A 21375-nucleotide genomic window follows, 5' to 3' on the forward strand; every position below is an offset into this window, starting at 1 on the left:
ATAATGCCAAAACGGTGGATATGTAAAGTTTATTATTAAGTTATTGTGCTTAAGAATTGGTACAAGTGGGTAGATTAGGTGCTTATCGAACATAAGCAAATATCAACCGGTCAGGGTGATTGTTCAAGTATATTAGGAAAAATCTCAATGAAACAATACCAATTAACCATGGCAAGAGAAAAGGTATCCAAAGGAAAGGAGCGGATGATGTCCTTCAAGTGGGTGAGAAAATTTATAGCAAATCACAGCAGGAATAATCGAGGGACAGAGTTGGTTTATCAATATCTGTATCTTTGTAGCGATTTAGGATTTTAGTATCGTAGACATAACAGATGAAATAAAATTTCGGTATAACATAAAGCCTCAGTTCCACCATACTCTGTTTGATAAATAAATAAATATGTGGGGATATCTCACACACGGCCATCCGACCCCAGAATGGGCGGAGCCTGTGATATGGGTATATCTACTCAAATTAATAGATATAAAATAACGATCGTAACAAGGGATTAGTTGTTGACTTTTGACACATCTGTCAAGAATTTGATATGGAGATGACATATAATTGATGACATTACATACAATGTAACAGGTGTGTTAATGATCTAACAGACTATGATGAAACTGGGCATAAATGGTAGAAATTAGAAATGTTACTGTAAGAGCCCGTTCACACCGGATCCGTCAGTGACGATTTGTCGAAAATCATGATACGTCATGACGGATATACGTTCATATTGCATACGGAATCGTGTTATTTGAGTTATTTCACGATTCGTCAAAATATCCGATTATATGTTCACATTCGTTTCGAGTATAGTAATAATTAACAAATTCGAAAAAAAAATAATCACGATTCGTGGTTTTTGAACGAGGGTTGTAAAAGACTATACTCACGTGATTTTAAGATGACTGTGTTTGTTATTTTACACGATTCCTGATGTCTGTGAACACGGGCTAAGAGTTTTGTAAGATTTATTTTGTTGTACATAGAAGATATTTAATTTGAGTTTTATTATTTGTTAATGTCAATTAAAATTTGTTTAAAGAAACATTAGATACCGTAAGTCTAAGTTCCACGAAATATTCACATTGGCGAACCTGTATCGCCTAGTGTGGAATTTGCAACCACATCACAAAATGTAAACAAAAGAGAATGGCCAAGCCTGACCCGCTTTGCCGCTGCTAGCGGGACCTGTTTTTATTCAGTGCTAAGGGTGTTCTGGATAAGGGAAGATGTTTGAAAGAATCTAGACCGCTTGTAAAAGGGATACTTTGCTTGAGGGAGGGAGGCGTCTTGTACAGTACGGGGACTTGATCTTTCGACACCTGTGTCTTCGTTCTCCCGTGCCTCATAGTGGTGAAGTTTGCGCCGGGATGTGCTGTGGTCATGGACTGCACATTGGTGTGTGTTTCATCGATGGCTGCTCTGGCAAGTTGTGGCGCCGTGGAGAAGTGGCCATTCTCCTTTGTTGGTTAATAATCACTTTAATTTTACACTTGATTGTAAGAGTGGCATTAAATTGCACTCAGCCTCGACTGGCAATTGGCCTTGCATGGCAACATTAGATTATGACTGTAAGAGTGGCATTAAAATGCGCTCAGCCTTAAATGGCAGCATTAAATTGTGATTGTAAGAGTGGCATTTAATTGCACTCAGCCTCGACTGGCAATTGGCCTTGCATGGCAAAATTAGATTGTGACTGTAAGAGTGGCATTAAATTGCGCTCAGCCTTAAATGGCGATGGGCCTTAAATGGCGGCATTAAATTGCGATGGGCATTAAATTGCGATGAGCATTAAATTGCGATGAGCATTAAATTGCGATGAGCATTAAATTGCGATGAGCATTAAATTGCGATGAGCATTAAATTGCGATGAGCATTAAATTGCGATGAGCATTAAATTGCGATGGGCATTAAATTGCGATGGGCATTAAATTGCGATGAGCATTAAATTGCGATGAGCATTAAATTGCGATGAGCATTAAATTGCGATGGGCATTAAATTGCGATGAGCATTAAATTGCGATGAGCATTAAATTGCGATGAGCATTAAATTGCGATGAGCATTAAATTGCGATGAGCATTAAATTGCGATGGGCATTAAATTGCGGTGAGCATTAAATTGCGATGAGAATTAAATTAGATTTAGCATTACATTGCGTGGTGTGAAGTGTGTTTGTGAAAGGTTAACTCTAGATAAACAGTGAGACTATTGCGACACCACTGAGAATGTTGGTTGAGTGGTTTGAAGTTGGTGGTAGAATAGCTGAGTTAGCGTTGCTTGATCTAACTGGAGTTATACCTACAGCTGAGAGCTTCAGGCCAGGCAGAGCTTAGGTAGCTATGTACAGAGGTGTTCACCTGGTTATATGATTTTCGACAATTTTAATAAACAAGGCAGGGAATATATTAACAATGTTCTGAGAGAGAAGCTAATGCAGAGAGTACGAAACAGGGAAGTAAGAGGAAAAGAAGTTATGTGCAAAAGGAAAGGATGAAAGGGTTAGGTAAGGTTAGGCACAAAGAATAATATAATGCTAACATTTCAAAATGATAGTTGAAGGACAGTCGAAGAAGCAATCTGTTTGAATTTCATTATTCTCGATCGAATGAGGATTACGCAAGGGTTTACTGAGCTTTTTGTTTTTATATGGATTGGAAAAATCTGGTAGTGATTGAGCAAATCAAATCAAAATTTAAATGACAAGGGAGGGATGTAGTGTTTACATCTGTGTATGACCATTCTGTCGTTTCGAGAATCGCAGACGCATGTCGCGGGGCGCGGGGGGGCAGTCGCCTACCGGCCGCGGTGGAGTAAAGACGTGTGCGATTGTTGCGAGCCGATATCTCGGTTACGTGTCTGTTTATATCAGTTTAATAGTGAACACTACAATCATTTTGAAGAAAACTTATAAACATATCGACACAATCTTTACCGCGATAAAACATTAATTTATTGAAATTATTATCGTATGAACAAGTTATGTAATAAGAAAAAGCACTCGGTATATGCTTGTGAGTAATTTGTGTATGATTCGAATCTGGTATTGTTGAACACGGCTCCAACAAAGTTTCAAAATCAGCATAAATAACAAAAGGCATTTTTTGTAAGCGTTCGTAGTGCTTAAACTCGAGTATTGCGCCTTCAGTCGGCAGAACTGTCGCGACGCCTCCACAACTATGCAAGGTCAATCGTTCCTCGGAATCAAAACATATCAAACACTCATCGCAAAAGTAAACTTTTCCATGGTGTTTGGTTAATTGCGAACGTAAGAGTTTATTCAAATCTTTTATTAAACAATAATGTAACGTATTCTTATTTTCAAGCAATAAAAGATTTACGTGAACCGCTTGGCGGGCACTTGACTTGTATAGCGGGCCAACAACATTACATTTTTTTAACCCATAAACGTTGACACTAATTTTATTATTTTTTTCAAATAATTTTATGTCGGTAAAGCTGACTGGAAATGTCATTCCATGCGTATTTAGAACGGTACAAAAATGTGGATATGATTTTGTTCGGTTTGCGTTACATTTCACCGGAAAAAGAGCTGCCATTATGCACCAAAGAAAACAAAAACTATCATTTTTGTTCACATTGATGCAAGCTTTCTTACTTTTTATGCTTTTTGGTAGATCAATAAAGCCAGACGCACGAAGAGGAATATATTTATTAATATTTACCTCTAAATAAAGTGTATCAAGCAATGACCACCCACTATCGCGTTCCTGGAACTCGTCAACTTTTTTTAGAATTACGTCGCACATCTCATTGAATATAGTTTTGAAATCATAATTGCTGTGGATGCACCTATTTTCAGTGGCAAAAGACTTAACCTCGGAAGTATCATTTTTAGGTAGATAAAAATTTGCAAATAGTTCAAAGTTAATTTTAACACTTTGATGCGTAGCAAGAGCCGCATTCAATAGTCGCTGAACTTTACCAGCGATGACACGCAAAAACGGTGCCGGCATTACAGGGTGGCTTTCAGGAGCACACACCTGCGCTTGCGCACGCCCGGGGCGGGCTGCGGGCACGGGGGCGGGATGTTTGGTTCTGCGGGAATCGTACACTCGATACGAAGCAATTCGTGAACGAAATGCTGAATTAATTTTTTCTATACACTCCTCCGCTTCAACTCGGGTATTATTTTTATGAGCTATGCTTTTTAAGTGAGCTGAAAAGGCTTTACTTTTTACTAATTGTTCGCACACTGAGCAGAAAATATTTTTACTGGGGTTAACCATTGTTGAATAAGTAAATAATTAACACTTTACTTATTAAGTTATATTATATTTTATTATATATTTTCAGTAAGATAAAGTAGTTAAAAATAAGGTATTTGGTATACCGCTATAACCTAGTTAGGTGCCGGTTTCAGAAAGCCTAAATAAAGTTAATCATCGATAAAAAATATTAGGTATCTGTAAAATATGTAAGGTAAAATTTAATTAATATTTAAATTAAATAAATTAGCAACGAACAATATTTAATAATTTAAACATATTTTGTAGTTTTTATTTTTAAAGACGATTAACTTTAATTCGATTTTCTGAAACATATACTATCCAACTAAGATTTACTTCTTATTCGGATAGTATATTGGCTCCTGTGTAAATCGGGTCTTCGCAACCCGAATGAAATCAATTATGTTAGTCCATTCCGGACTATCATAATCGAATTGATACTTAAGACTGGTGTACGCTTTGGTCCACCGGTCCCGTGGGGATATGTTTTTAATATCGCGAACTTCGTAAACACGAAGTTCGCAGAACAGGCTTCCGTCTAATTTTGCGGTTCGCCGCAACGACCCATCCCCAACTTTTCGGGTTAAGCTGCTCTCCAGCTCTTGAATCGGGTTGTTCAGTGCCGCTGCAGCCTCCGCCTCGTCATCCGACCCACCGAACAGCGCCGCCACAGTTGCTTTGCGACGATTGTATGTCGCCAGGTCAATTTTTTGTTTGCCCTTATTGATTCTGTAAAGAATATAAAAGTAATATCATTACTTACAAGTCGTCAATTAGTGTATACAATAATAATATACTAAGTACCTACTTAGGTACAGTGAAGGTCAAGAACTCCTGACACCCCTATATAGCTATAACTACAACCCTCCCACTTAGGCGCCACCTATATAAAATAACCTTGAACTACATAAACCTTGTTTCGTTACTAAGACTTCTGTGTGTGTGTTAAAAGATGGCGCTAAATATCGACCTTTATTAATTTAAGCGCCATCTTAAATCAAATATTGGAACTAGCTTCATAAAGTTCATGCCAGAATGTTAAAACCTGTGTTGTTCACTTTTAACTATTGCAAGCCAGCTCAGTGTGATACGAAGTGATTGCATTTTTCACCAGTTTAACTACTTGACGGTGTTGTCTAATCGTTAAGGTATTCGGCTTTCAATATGGAGGTCCAGAGTTCAAATCTCTGGAAGGAGTGACTTTTAAAATTTATTTTTATGTTTTTCTTTGTTAATCATTATAGATAGGTTATTTTAGACTATCTTTATCAATATGAACAGGAAATAAAATAAAAACATAATATATAAGAAAAAAAAAGCTTTATTTCACTAAACAAGTAGGTAAATATTATTAGTCTGTATGCAGAATAATTATGAACAAAAGTAAACAAATTCAAAAATTGTAGAATTACAACAAAGAGAACCAACATGTTACTAAATTTCAAAATTTACATCTCTTGTTGTTCTACAATTAAATTATAAATAAGCAACAATTTTATTACTAATTACTTATAAATATGTAATCAATTATCTTAACAGTATGAACAATTATCTTACTAGTTACTAAATAAATTTTACTCATACTTAAACTGGGGACCCGTTAAATACCTACTAAACGCATAATAACATAGTTATAATGTTCCATTTCTTCGATATGCGAGTTGTGCTGTTATCGTGTAGAAGATATTTCTCACGCAATGCAAACAGCAACCATAACATCATCTTTAAATTCTCAAATTGATTCTTGTCATGCGTTTAGCTATTTTATAACAGTTCTTCAGGGCCCATTATAGGACATCCATCTTCGGTAACCTTTAAAAACAATAATTTGATCATGCCTTAATAAATATAATAATTGTGACATTATTACTATAGTGTAAAAAGTATATTATGATAATCTATAAGTAAAATAAATGAAAACCAATAATACTTATATAAAGTAACCAATAAAATTATAAAGAGAAAATACGAACCCAATGTTGTCCTGGCACTTAACTCAATTAACAATGACCTTGTTAATAAATTCGTTTGTCATCGTTACGAATTAATAATGTTGATAACAAATTAATAATGTGTATTATACGTAAATATAAATCAGATGGAATTAACAAAACCCATCTCAATGCAACAAAACATTCTCTTCAAGTCTACAATTTCAATTGAGAAATAAATTCGAAATACCCTCTGCGCTTATAATATTTCATATTGTAAACAATTATCACTACATAGACTATACTTTTGCTAATGAACCGCAACATATTCACTATTTTGCAAACGAGTTTAACAAGCTTCGTGGCGTAGCGGGCAAATGGTTGGTTTGCGGATAATTGCGACGCGGGTTCGATCCCAGATGAAAAACAAAAAGAATTTAAATTTTGTATTTCATAATATTATTGTTCTATGAATTCGTTAGTTTGTGTAAATGATGGATATAAATAGGAGAATAGTAAAATAGTTCTATATCTGTCTATAGACACGAGCACTACCGCAACATACCTACGTCACACCGACAAATTGGCTTTGCGTAGTTAGAATTTCTATTTGAAATGCAGGGGGTCAGGTTTATCTGCACCTGACTGTACTTTGGAATGTGTCTGTTACTCCATCACGCTAAACAATTGATCGGGTTCAGACAAAATTTGCACGAACGTGTTAACGCTCATAACATAAGTGATACATAATTTAATATAACAGAACGTTAATAAGTTTATCGGGATATGTACGGAAAACTTTTTATAGCTTGGGGACAACAGCTAGTATGTAAATCCTACTAGTACAGTGTGGCCTCGCTGAATTATTTATTTTGGACGTTGTACTGTTTTTAATTCATGTGTCGTAAGAATTAAATTTGACAGTGTCAATCCCATTTAGGGTGGCACCAAACAAATAAATAAGAATATGATTAGGTACTACTTTTACTGTTTATTATTTAGTAGAACAATTATTGTTCGTACTTACGCTGCTCTACTTTCGGAAGCGGATTCGGAAGCTTTAGTCTTCCGCTTCCTTGAGCCGGATGGAGTTGGGGCGGGAGCAGTAGACGTGCTCGGCGCGGCGCTCAGCGCTGCAGGCTTCACGGGACGACGCCGTGGCAGTTCTTCCTCGGAAGAATAAAATCCCTCACCGTCAGACCTGCAATAAAGAAGAGACATTTTATTTTTATTTTTATTTTATCGTATTCGGAAAACTTACAGCTATCTTAAACTAGTTTACATTTATATGATGCATCTAAGAGCCATTTAATAGTTTTCGCATACGCTATAAGTCTCAAAAACTTTTGAACTTCTTGACTTGAATAAAAATAAACGTACTAAAATTTGTTGACCGATGTGACAGACAGACAGCGGTTTCAAACACATATCACCCACTTTTTGCGTCAATGGTAAAAATCAGAGATTATGAAAATATAACTTACGTACATTTTTTCTCGTAACTGGTAGGTAATGGAGAGGGAAGACGTCGAGCACCGATCACTGTGCACTTCGCTGATGAAATATAATTTTTCTTTTGATTTCCGTCAAATTTAAATCAATCGATCGATATGATTATTTTCACTCACACAAAGAAAAGTTGATCATGTATACTGCAAGTTAGCATTTTACCAAAATTATGGGAAATGAAATGATGACTCTGATTAAGTTTCTTTTAAATTGTAATACGATATTTAGTCAACACTAGTAGTTCATTTGGATTTGCTTGTGATTGGATATAATTAATTTTATAAAATAATCATGTTTGTAATAAAAATGATGTACTTACCTATTTCTGATTATGTGCCAGTACAGTGTATTTGACCTATGGTAGCATAACGGATTAGCTCTATGCCTCTCATTCTAGAGGTTGTGGTTCGAATCCGGGCACACGCCCGAACCAAATTCAATCTTTTCAATTAATGAATTTAAGTTCACTGATAAAAAGTGGTACTACGGTGAAGGAAAACATCGTGAGGACACCTGCACAATGCAGTGCACATGTAGATCCTAGAGATGTGTACTCTAAGTACATTGTACACATTCTAAAACTGCGATACTGCTCGCGACCTATCATTTGAGTATACAAATGTACACCGAAAAAACGGGTGGGTCGCTTGCGAGTCACCTCTGAGTACCCCTTCGGAGATTACTGTCCACAGCTTATAACATGCATAATAGTTTATTTGAGATAAAACGAGGTATCTACTACTAGTATGATTTATCTCTTCTGAAATTGTACGATTCAAATTGCTGCATAAAAAACTTCGTTGTATTTCCGAAACAAGATTGTAATTCTGACCAGAATAGCACATCAACAAAATGCAAGCACTACATTATATTGCAATGCAGGGCAATGTTCCAGTCAGTGCGCTACTATGTGAAGCTATTATTATCATAATCCAGTTTATCTCTGTGTTAAAATACTTTTTACATTGATACAAAACTACTAGATGTATTTTTTATTTAGTCTAGGTAGTGAAATGGGTACCTTTCTCGTGAAGGTACATACTTTTCTCCCTGTTCCTAAAGTTTTGCTATGATTAGTTTAATATACAGGGTGTCCCAAAAGTCAACGTCATCCCTTAAAGGGCTGATAGGTCAACTCATGAGAGGCCAGAATATCACAATATGACCTTAGTAAAAACTCGATAATTTTCGAGATATTGACACTTTTAAAAATTTGCTGAAAATCGACACCTTGGATCAGTTTTTTGCGTGCCGCCGGTACAAAAATCCATATTGTTAGAATTTGTTTGGTGTTGCATCACCCTGTATACCCCTGCTATTGATCACAGTCAAAAAAAATATCGAGTAATGCTGTATGTTTAAAAAAAACACGGTTTTCAAAGTCATAAAAGGTAATCGTATTTTTTTATAAACAACTTTGACTCTACATACTGTAAAAAAAATATACCACGCAAACCTGGCACCTTATTTGAAAAGATTGCTCATTTAATGCAGTTTCCAAAATGGTATGAAACGTTGTTATTGTTTTAATAAACAAAAAAGTTATTGCTATTTTAGTACAAAACGACCTCGATGTAAAATTGTTTGAAGGAAATTTATCTGACTGAATTTATTAAGGGTATGTCATGTTGGAATGAGTAAAAGTAAAATAGGTGATGGGGTCAGCCGTGGCAACATAGATGACGCAAAAATAGCTAAGAAAAAACTTACCAAACTCTTATAAAACATATTTTGGGTTTTTTTTTACCTTATTTAAAAAAAACAAACATTTATTGTCTTTTTTTTATTTCTTAAAATTATAACACCACATTATTATATTAAGTACATAATCAGCAAAAAATTATACTCATTAATGGTCATAATCATAATTTTAAGAGTTTGGTTTTGTTTAACAATAACTTTAAAATAAATAACAAGTATAATATTAGAGGTAATGTTAATGACAAACTGATCTGTCCCTATTCTTTTTTGGATACTGTGGGTGTACAATGTACATGCGTAAGCATTTTACTTCTTTATACCATGTTACCATGCGCTACATTTATGGGGAATGTGGAGTTGCTATAGTCCACTTTTTTCGAGAAAGATACTCAAAATGCGTTTTTTTTTATTAACTGTGACAACGTTGTCTCTTTTCCCACTCCCAGCCACACCACCTATTTTACTTTTACTCATTCCAACATGACTTACCCTAGATAAATTCAGTCAGATAAATTTTCTTCAAACAATTTTACATCGAGGTCGTTTTGTACTAAAATAGCAATAACTTTTTTGTTAATTGAAACAATAGCTCGAAGAGCGCCTCTCATGCGCGCTTATAGTTGATCTATTCACATATAACTGAAAACTAAAACTTCAATTATGTTTGAAAGACCGCGATCCAGGATGCCCAATTTCATACTTTTATTATAAATCATATTAATTTTAAAACGTAAATTATTATTATTAAACTTTAACATTAATTGAACCTAGGCTAGGCTAGGATTTTAATTGCTATCTAATTCAATCAATACCTACATACTTGATATTACTTCTTATCTGTAAAGAGTTGATCTATTCAATTTAAGGTGTGAAATTAAAGATTAAGTAAATTTCTTAAAAAACTTTATTTTCTTTTAACCATTTGTTTAAACACGTTACATTTTTTAAAGCACATGTATCAGTGTGATACATACAACTTATAACATCGATTGAATCATTATATTTATCATACAAACTTAGTAAACTAGGACAATTTTTATCTTCTAGATTATAAACATTATTATTCTTTGTTATTTCTATAAGCCACTTCACCTTTTCCATTCCTTTAGTGTAAATAATCTTATTTGATAATAGCTGTACAATATAATTTTTATGACATGAATATGGTATGAAACCTTCTTTCCAATAAATTCCTCTATTTCTCTCGATCCAACTTACTTGTCTTCTTTCTGTTTTACTTAGATCATAGTATGCAAATGGTGGTTTTATCAGAAAAACTTGTACTTGTTTTTCATGTATCATAGCTATTTCTTTAAGAATGAATTGATTATCGTCTGTTCTAAAACCTTGTACGTCTACAATAACATTCATGATAATTTTCTAACTATTTTACTCAAGGGTTTATATTCAATCAAACGGTCGTTGATAATTTTTTTTTTTTTTTTTTTTTAAAGATTTTATTATCACTCCACAGACTTTATGTCCGTGCCTTTTTGAGAGATCAATATATTGTGAGAGTTTGGTTGTTTTTTGTCTTCATCTTTTAACTACTCACTACTCAATGTGGAAGCTTATAATATATATATTTTATCTTTTATATATATATATATACCTATATATTATTAATAATTTTTTTTTTTTTTGCACTCCTGGAGGAAAATCTACACAGACACCTGGGAAGGGGACCCAGGTAGTGTCGGCCTTTAACCGACTAAAAACCCCCAGTTGTGCATTTCTTGTTTTTTTTTTTTTTTTTTTTTTTAATTTTTTTTTTCTTTGTTTCACACAGTCACACTTACAATTATAATGGCAACAAACATTTGAAGGGTAGGGCCAGTGTCAGCTGTCTTCAGAGAACTTAACAGACGCCTGTCAGTGGCCACACACTCCTTTTGTCATCGCTGTTGTTTTGCCTGGTGTTAATGTGTGACAGTGTTCTTAAAACTATCTTAATTTTATTGGTTAGTTCTTATACAGATAATATTAATTCATGATATACTATACAATACCTACATATCAAAACTATACAATACATGCTATATACTATACATAACAAAACTATAAAATACATGCAATACGGTTTGGCCGTCAATATAAAATTAAAATCAAAATTCTCCTATTCCGCTCCATTTTGCGTTGCCAAAAGCTCTGATTGCTAGGCAACGACCTCTTTGTCCCGATTTTTTATTGCCATCTTTAGGTTGTACTCGAGGATCCGTTTCTTCGGTGCTGTTATTGCCGTTTTAGCGAGGTTGCCGAGAGCGTCCTCGGTGTCATCCGCATAGTAGGTGCAGGCGGAGGTGTGCCTCGACAGCGCCACTACTGCGTGAGGTATGCTATCGTGCAACTTTATTTTATCTTTTGTTTTTATGATAATGACGGATTCGTACGTCAATCCCTGTGCTTCGTGTATGGTTAAGACGCGTGATCCCGTTCCTTCTCCAAACCCTTGGTCAGGGTCTCTTTTTCTTCCTGTGTATGCGTCAGGAATAGAGTGTTGGTTTGGGATTTTGGAATTGCTGCGTCTGTAAACCTTTTCAGCTGCAGGGATTGGATACGCGTTGTGGCTGCGTATATGCCTGAGTATACTTCTCTTAGGGCGTATGCAACATCCATGGGGTTTCTGTATGAGCACAACAGCTCCTGGGTGATGTTTGCTACCAGTGTTGGGCGACTGTACCTTAGTTCGAATAGGTTCTCTCTGTCTATGTACGGTAGCTGGTTGATGTTTCCGATTAGAGCAATATCACTGGCACGGGACAGGCGGGCGGCAATTACGATTGCCCCGAAATGGTTCATCAGGGCCTCGTCAATTATCAGGCGTTGGCATCCGACATGTTCTCTAAAGCCGTTTACTAGGACTGATGCCATCGTACGTACCCTAGTTCTAACCATGTCCCCGATCCTATGCGCTAGCCTGTTTCGTATATCGACGGCCGCCTCAGTTGTCGTGGTGATAATGGTGTCTTTGCTCACATCGAAGTTATTTACCACCCAGGTTGTCTTCCCACATCCAGGTACCCCGTTCACCCAAGCGATGGTGGGCATCGTCCAGCTATTCCAGGTAGCGTTAATGGTTTCCGCTTTTGCTAGGATTTTGTCCTCTAGCATAATCCTGGTACACTGAGCTACGACCACCATTTGGTTGTTGTGTGGGAGAGTGAGTTTCGGGATGTTGCGTTCCCAGGGCACGAATCCGCATTCCTCGCTATAAGCCGCCATATACGCTCCAGTCATTTTGCCTCTGAGGACTTGGCAACTACTGTTATCGTATATGCAGGCTTCGGCCTCCTCGAGTAAAACTTTTAGCCGGCTTTCGTTCTCTTGCCTGTAGGTCTGCATGATCGTTTTGCAGGACAAGAGATTTACCTGCTTTGTGGCGGTTGTAATTGCCATAAATTCGATGGCGGCATTCTCTAGATGGTCGTTTGAGGTGGTAGCTGTTTTCAGCTTCGGTGGGACCACCTGGCCCATATCCGCTCGAGTAATTTTCCTCTGGGCAAGCCTTTTTCCAGTTTTAGGTTCTCTGGAGATTTGGCGCCTCTCGGGTGTCCTCTGTGGTTGTTGATAATTAAACAGTATGCTGTTGTGTTTTCTGGTAAGTATTCAGAACATTCGATTTCTATTCGTACATCTACAGGACCAGTTTTCAAATTATCGTTTTGTCTTGAACAATCAATTATAAACAACGGAGCACTATCTTTAAAATTTATTAGATTAAGCAGTGGATCTGCTGGAATGTTATAATATGACTGACGGAATTTAGTGTACATATCGTATAATATACTGTATTTATCCTCATTAAACTTTAAATGCATAGATTCATATGGATAATAATGTGAATTTAGAAATAGTGTAACATTCGTAACATTGCAATGATCAAATTTTGAACAGTCTTTTGTTCTGTTATTCTTTTTATCAGTTTGTAAACCCAAAATCACATACCGAGGTTTTTCTATTTGTGAAGCAGTCTTAACTGACCAGGAATGTTTAACTGTTTTAGGTAATATAGGATATTCATATAAATCCCAATTTCTGAATGCAATTTGTATTGGTTTATCTTTTTCAAGAAGTTTAAGTAGCGATAGTTTCTCATAATCTGATACTTTAATATGAGGTACACGCCACTGTACTTTTTGTATGTTTATTTTAACATAAGCTACATCATCTGATAAACTGACACTGTTTAATACACTATTGCCCCTGTTTAAAATGAGTTCATGCTTGCAGTTCATTACGATTTTTTTATAATCTTCCGCAAATCCTAATACTTTGTTGAGAGGTATAACAGCGCTAAAACTCTGACTGCTTGTAGTTCCGTTTAAATTCCAACCCCATATAGCTGCAACTTTGCTCTCCCCCTCATTCATTGATATATATGACTTCATTGTAGTTGTTATGCCAGCATTTTTGATTCGGTCTATTTCGATACCATTCATTTCATATCTGATATCTTGAAACAGAAAAAGAACTGGGTTGTTAGTGAGCGTGATGGCTTTTTGTATAGGTTTGTCATCTTTGCCCCTAAGTTTTATATCTCCTTCTATATAAATGGCACTAGCTGATGGTAATATGTATATGTCTTGCTGATGAATTGGAATTCTTATTTCATCATTTTCACTAAAATTATTATTATATGGATTATAAGTATGCATTTCAAAACTTTCAATTGAATTATCATACTGAGGGAAATCGCTTATTCCGAGAATACTCATATTTTAAATCCTAAGGCCTGAAGAAACTTTTTGTTATTTTTTGTAATTTTTTTATTAATTTTAACACGTGTGCTCACTTTAACACTGCGGGGTATATTGATACGTTTAGTATTCGTATGTTGAACTTTATAAAATACTATCATGTTGTCCTACGTAGATGAAGACGCAATTGAATAGTTTCTCCTCTGAAATTAATGTAATTTCCGTGTTCGTCTAGTATCTTTACGCTCAATGATGATATATTATTTTTGTGAACAGGCAGATATATAATATTTTTCGGTATTTCTATATACCTATGCCCGGGTGAAACGTCTGGCACAAATTCGTGTATAACATGTGACGGTGATCCGTTAATATACGATCCTTGAACTAGATCACATTCGATCCTTATCACGGACACAGGGAGAATGTTTACCGGATTCATAGATTCATACCATTTATTTGGTTCTAACTTTGTATTCTGAAAACCAAGCAAGTGTCCAATACTATTGTTTGCTGTAAAGTTCACTCTTTCAGAACAATATAAGTAACATTTCAGTCGTAATAATATTATTACTAGTAGATTAATATTATAACTTTAGTGATTGCTGCTGCCCCACCAGCTAAGCTTCCCACAGCAGAAAGTCCAGCAAATATAGGTATGAGCGGAAGAATACCACCAGTCTTGGGGATAGGAATCATGCGAGGAAGTTTTACAGATGAATCTTTCATGGACTCCTTAGCTGCTGCTATTGCTAGTTCGATAGCCATTTTCTTACACTTGAGCTTCAGTTTTTGTAAATGTTTTCTTGTATGAGAAACAATCTTTTTAAAATGTTTCTTCAAGCCAACTCCAGTTTTCATGCTTTCTTTTTTGGTTAGTTTACTTCCTTTCAGACCACAGCCGTTACTGACTTTAGCTAACATAGCTTTATTCACTAAATTAGCTGCAAACTTCTCCCCCAGGCTTGCATTTGATGACTGAGCTCGTTTTCTTGCCATTTTCATTAATTTTATATCGGCTTTGTGACGATGAATCAGTGAACTGGACTTGTTATAAGCTACGTCGTGTTGTTTACAGTATTCGTCTAGTAAATTTATACCTCTATCTCCTCGAATAAGCCTTTTAGTGAGTTTGGTTCCAGGACCACAATAATTATATCCGGGTAAGTGTAGTTCAAAAGGTAAATGATTTATAAGACAATTTAGCAGACTGCTGTCTACCATAACTTGTATTATACTAATTTATTTGGTGAATATACTTATATTAATATACTATATTTGACTTATTAACCCAGCTATTTTCATTCGAGGGTAAACCCAACCATTTTACAAATATCTGTTTTCCTTTCGTTTTTAAAACCTTTTCTATTAAGTATATATTAGGGTGTTTTGTTTTCGATAATTCTTGCTCATAAAATGATCCTAAAATAGCTTGATTTCTGGCATCTTCTATCAAATATGTTGGTGGAGACGTTTTTTGCACCTTGACAATCCTGAAGATTTCTGCAGACCAATTAGGCGTATAACCTTTATCAAATATTCCTTTATACTTGCTTATTCGTACAAAATCACCAACTTTAAACTTGTTCTTCTTCAGCTTTTGCTTTGGCTCACAAGCTTTAACATATCTTTCAAGCAACATCCTAGTGTTATTTTTATTTACTTCTATAGGTTTTAGTCCAATGGTTCTATGAAAGGTGTTGTTGTATTCGTGAATTATATCATTTAATGTAGAATCACTCCATTTGTAATTGCCTTTTAAACTAAACAATTTATACATTTTCGATTTTAAAGTTCTTATTACTCTTTCTGCAATAGAAGCTTTTTTCACGGAGTATGTCGAATAATGTCTTATATTGTGTTTAACAAAAATATTGTTTAATTCATTATTATAAAACTCTGTACCAAGATCAGTTTGTAAATTCTTAGGAACACGTCCTTTGCTAAATAAAGTAATGAAAGCCTTACATATGTAATTTTTTGTTTTCTGTTTTAAGGGATATGCCCATACATATTTCGAAAAAGTATCAATTACTACTAAAATATATTTATAGCCATGATTTTCTTTAGAAAATTTTTGCATATCAATTAGATCAGCTTGCCACAAATCATCTATATCTCTCATAATAACTCTTCGTCTTCGAAAATTAACTCTCACATTCTTATGTATTTCGTTTACTACATCGGCTTTGCTCATTTTTTTGGTTTATTTATATGTTTTTCAAAATTATTTAATCTAATTATAGATTCGTTCAACTTTTTATCCAATAACTGAATGGTATTGTGGCTATTTTCTAAAGATTTATATAACAATTCTTTATCCGTACTATATTTTTCATCTATATTTTTATAAATAACTTCTATTGATTTATCAACATACTCTTTGTTCGCGCTGTCTGTACCACAGACTGGTAATTTTATGTTTTTTATGATTTTGTTTTGAGCATCCAAATTATTATCACTTAAACGTTTCAGGGCACATGAAGCTGGTATTAAATTATTTATTATTCTTTTACTTTTATGTATATGATGACCAAATTTATCAACGTTCATTTTAACCGTTTCTATACTCAATACTAAAGCTTATTTTACTATGCTGCGAGTTTTATTCTTTAATAATACCAGCTTCTTTTAATTCTTCAATGATGGACAAGATTTCATTGTCATGGTTGGTGTTACCAGCATCTTTTGAAGCAATTAATAATTGAAGTCTTTCTATCAACTCATTAGGATCATCCCAGTACACTAAATCAGTATTAGATCTATATGACTTAAACTTTGTCAAGTTTCCCCCTAGCTTCTCCATAGCACCTGGGTTTTTAAATAACGGTTTTATGATTTCACGATACTTTGCACTTTTGTCACCTTTGATTTGACTATCAGGGTGGTAATCTCTTCTATGCGCATTTGTAACACAGAGCATATTTTTATATTGAATTTTATCATTTTCTGAAACCAAGCCTAAATCAGGTTTCTTAGATAACAACAATTCTTTTAATCCTGGCGTTAATTCATAACATTTGCTATTAATAGTGATAAAAAATTTGCGTCCATCATTGCAAGTATCACTTTTAGATAAAATCACTTTAGAGTTACCCATAAATAGATTTTTATCTTGACTTCTTACTCCGCATGGAATATTAATATCATCATATACATCATATAGATCATCTTTTAATAATGAATCAAATAAAGTATTACGATCTTCTTCATATGATGCAGAGGTTTCGAACGAATCATTTGCATCAGCATCCTTTTCCTCAATAAATGTATTTTCCAAGCTTAAATCTTGAAATTGTTCACTTGATGAAGTTGTGTTATGCAATAAATTAACTTTTCCTGTATTTTTATTATGATATATCTTTTTATTAGAATCGTAGCTATTTTCAACCAGCGCTTTTATTGGAACAGTTATAGGTTTCAGTAACCTCGACATAGTTAAATCAGTTTGATTTTCTTCGTTTTTCATGTTTTTTATTTTAGTTTGAATCGAGTTTACTGATTGAATCAATTGTTGTTTAATGTCTTGTTCCATTTTGATTACGACTTACTACACATCCATCAATTACATTAAATGAAGAGACACTAATGTTATAAAATTAATTTTGATTTTATATAAGTAATCAATAAAATAATAGTTAAAACGAAAAGCTTAACTTTAATAAACATATTGATGCATTATCCACTAGGGCCAGAAAACTCATAAATATTATGAAACTTCTGCGAAATGGTGCAAACAAAGATACAATCCGACTGGTGTATGTAGCTTTGTGTGAATCGGTCCTCAGCTATTGCATATCTTGCTGGGGTGGTTCCTGCAAAAGCTATATGATTACCCTAGAAAGAGCTCAGAGATCAATCATAAAAGTAATGTACAAAAAACCTAGAATATATCCAAACGCTACCTTATATAAAGAATACAACCTTCTGAGTATTAGAAAATTATTCATAATTAGAGTCGTCCTTCTTCAGCACCGCAAGACACTTAACTCCAGTAATTACAGCCAGTTACTAAAACAAAGAATATTTAGAATAGACACAGTGCCTGCCAATACCACATTTGCCCAAAGATTTCCACCGTTCCTCCATCCTCATATATACAACAAACTCGCTAAATCATGTAACATTAAAGAGCTAACTACTAAAGCCACTCAAAAAGTAGTTTTGAAATAGCTTTTCCATCTTGATTATTTTGAAACTGAAGATATACTATTAATAACAAAATAATTTAATAATAGACTAAACATTGCTGCCCAATTGATTGATTTCCTACACTATATTACCATACTTCTAAATACATCATTAATTATAAATAAACAATAATTATACTTTCAGACACTTATAATTGTATTTTATAATTTTATATGTACCTATGTTTATTACTATTTATTTATTAGTATCATTGATATCTATACTTATTATCTATACTTATTATAAGTATTAATTCATATTTTTACCTAAATTATATACTCACTACTCCATACCTAACAATACCTATTCTATTAGCCAGTCCATAAGTTTTATAAAATAAGAATGTATTACCTACTTAAGTTCCTTTGTTTGTTTTTGATAACCAAAAATGGTTAAATTTATGTTAATTTTTGTTTTTATTTTGTCTTGCTAGCTAATTATGTTTACCAAAAATGTTCCTAAGATTAGTATATATTTAGTTTTAATAATTTAAATACCTACCCTAACGCATACCTATTAAGCTATTAACATTATTTAGATTTAAAAGTTCTATAAGTACCACCTACCTACTTAGTTAATAATTTTATTTGTAACCAGGTACACTGGCATCCACGACACAGGCTGAGCCTAGTGTGGAAGCCACCGAATTTCGATAATTTATAATCTCTCACCCTTTTATTTAATTTCCTAAAATTATTTGTTTGTACCTACTAACTTTTTAAATTCTATGGTGTTTAAATAAATATTTTTGATTTTGATTTGAAGTATTTATTATAAAGTTATCAAATTTCTCTCTGTACCGCCCATTGTTGAGTGAACTGTCTTTGTCGATAACTAAAAAACTATGTGGTGCTTTCCATACTGAAGAACAAATATTTTTAAAACACAGCCAGGTCATATCATTATTGACATGTTCAGTATAAATGTGTTTCAAATTTATATCATCTTGCTTAAAAATTATTAATAAATTTACGTTGTCTCTAATTAACTGTTTCGGTACTTTTGAGTATGTTTGAGATAAGTAAAATGAATCAACCTTATTATGTCTTCCCATAGCAAAATAGTTCCTAATATTTGATTGCTTTTCACATACAACATCATCGAAAATCATTATAGAGTCAGGATGAGCTTTATTCGGATGGATAATTTCCTAATTTTCTTTAAATATGAATAATTTAACTTCAGGTATTCTTTTAAAAACATTTTTCAGGAACATGTACTTTGGTTGAAAAGCAGTCTTAGAAAACAAATAGACATTACGAAACTTTAAACCATTTTTGTGTAATAATAAACTGATCATCACGTTTGTTTTACCACAATTAGACGGACCACAAATTATACATCTTATAGTAGAAGGTAATAGTTTACTATGCCTGCTATGGAGTGGTTTCGGATCAGTACTGTAATCAATAATGTCTAAGCTTGATGCTTGCTTTATAACCTTCATAACGATAGTGAGCAAGTTTTTAATATCATAGCCGTTTAAATAGAAATCACATCTTATATATGTGTTAGAATATATATTTTTGGCTAGAAGTAAAAGTAAAAGTAAAAAAGAGAGAACAGCAGCTATCGCTCATAAATAAAATGGTATTTTACTGTATCCACTCTCATTTAGGTACCTTTATTGTAAATACTAATTACTCATGTTATCCATAAAGCAGCGAGTAGGTTACATACCTAGAATGAAATGAAATAAAAAAATAAGTTAATTGTTGGAAACATTTTTATTGAATATTAAATAATATGTTAAATAATATAATTTTACAATTTATCTTTAACTAGGGGTTAATACAGTTTACACATTTATATATACCTAAGTTTAAATGAATTATTTAAAACTTATAAATTAAATTTATGATCATTCTTAAAATATGACTTAATATTATCTAATTTCTTATGATTGCATATTATTATCCTCATGGAGTTTATTTTTAAAGTATACTTATTAAAATTAATCTAGATTATGGATTTAAAATGACCCCATGGTAATGTAGTTATATGGTCAGGCAAAATTCGCCTTTTATCATCGCTATTATTTAATACTAATTTATTAATTCTCTGAGAATAAAGCACGTGCTTCATTGATTTTATGATATTCATTTTACATTTTACTTTCGCATTATTAATTAATGCAGTTTCATAGTCAACGGGTCTGAGCTTTTTTGTTATATGTTTAGATACACCTTTAGCTTTTTTAATCTCTTTTTTCACACTTTCGATACAATATAACTTAGCACGCAAACCAATAAATTGTTTTATTATATCACCTCCCATTTCATCCTTAAAAAGACCAGTTATTTTTACGTTCAATAAAGGAATGTTGTAAATATTATTAGTTTCAAAATTACTTGTATCATAGAAATTAATATTTTTCCTAAGGTCATTATAAAAATCATCAGTTCTGATAAAATAAAGTAAGCTATCTGTATCTGTATAGCAAAGCTGTGCTTTATCGTTATATTTATTTTTAATCACATTGTAATGAAACTGATATAGATGCTGCTTTGCATATTCAAGCACTGAAAATCCGATGTAAATTGGTCGATCCAGCAATATTTTTTCTTTCGCTAATTGGATGGCTACAAAGTTTTCTGAAAATATGGAGATACTTTTAAAATTTGGTTTACAAATCAGGTTTTCAGCTCCTACTAGTCTGTTCGTTTTATTACATGTATCCCTCCAAGATGTCACTAATCTAATATCCACCTGTTTCCTCCTATTTTCAATAGTCTTACCAAAAATAGCGTTATTTAACAGTTTAAAAAAATCTTTCTCGAATTCTGAATTAGATTCCTGACGTAATTGTGTATTAAGGTCTATATACTTTTTTAAGAAATTATCTTGTCGAAACTGAATAACCCGGTGAATTTTATTTAATATTAAACCATTCATTAGACACTGTTTTAAATGTATATAATGGATTACATATTTAAATTTATCATATAAATTTGCGATGAGTTTTGCAGTCTTTCCACCAGGAGGAACATGTTTTTCCGCTGCAAAAGGCAAATCACTGTGAGATTCATGTAAATAACAGGGATAAGTCATATCAACTTCCAATATATAACCAAAATCGGCATTATCTGAT

The 21375-nt window shown here is 33.5% G+C and overlaps 1 protein-coding gene across 1 annotated transcript; it reads right to left on the reverse strand.

Moving 5' to 3' along the window:
• Positions 1 to 4288: 4288 nt before the first annotated feature.
• LOC125490125 lies at positions 4289 to 8772 on the reverse strand. The gene is made up of 3 exons (XM_048628372.1): positions 7675 to 8772; positions 7214 to 7387; positions 4289 to 4984 (listed from the first exon to the last, which is right to left on the reverse strand). Coding segments are annotated over exons 1-3 (573 nt in total). The 5' UTR covers positions 7677 to 8772; the 3' UTR covers positions 4289 to 4587.
• Between the last annotated feature and the right edge of the window lie 12603 nt (positions 8773 to 21375).

This window comes from Plutella xylostella, chromosome 20 (genome assembly GCF_932276165.1).
Source record: "Plutella xylostella chromosome 20, ilPluXylo3.1, whole genome shotgun sequence".
NCBI lineage: Eukaryota > Metazoa > Arthropoda > Insecta > Lepidoptera > Plutellidae > Plutella > Plutella xylostella.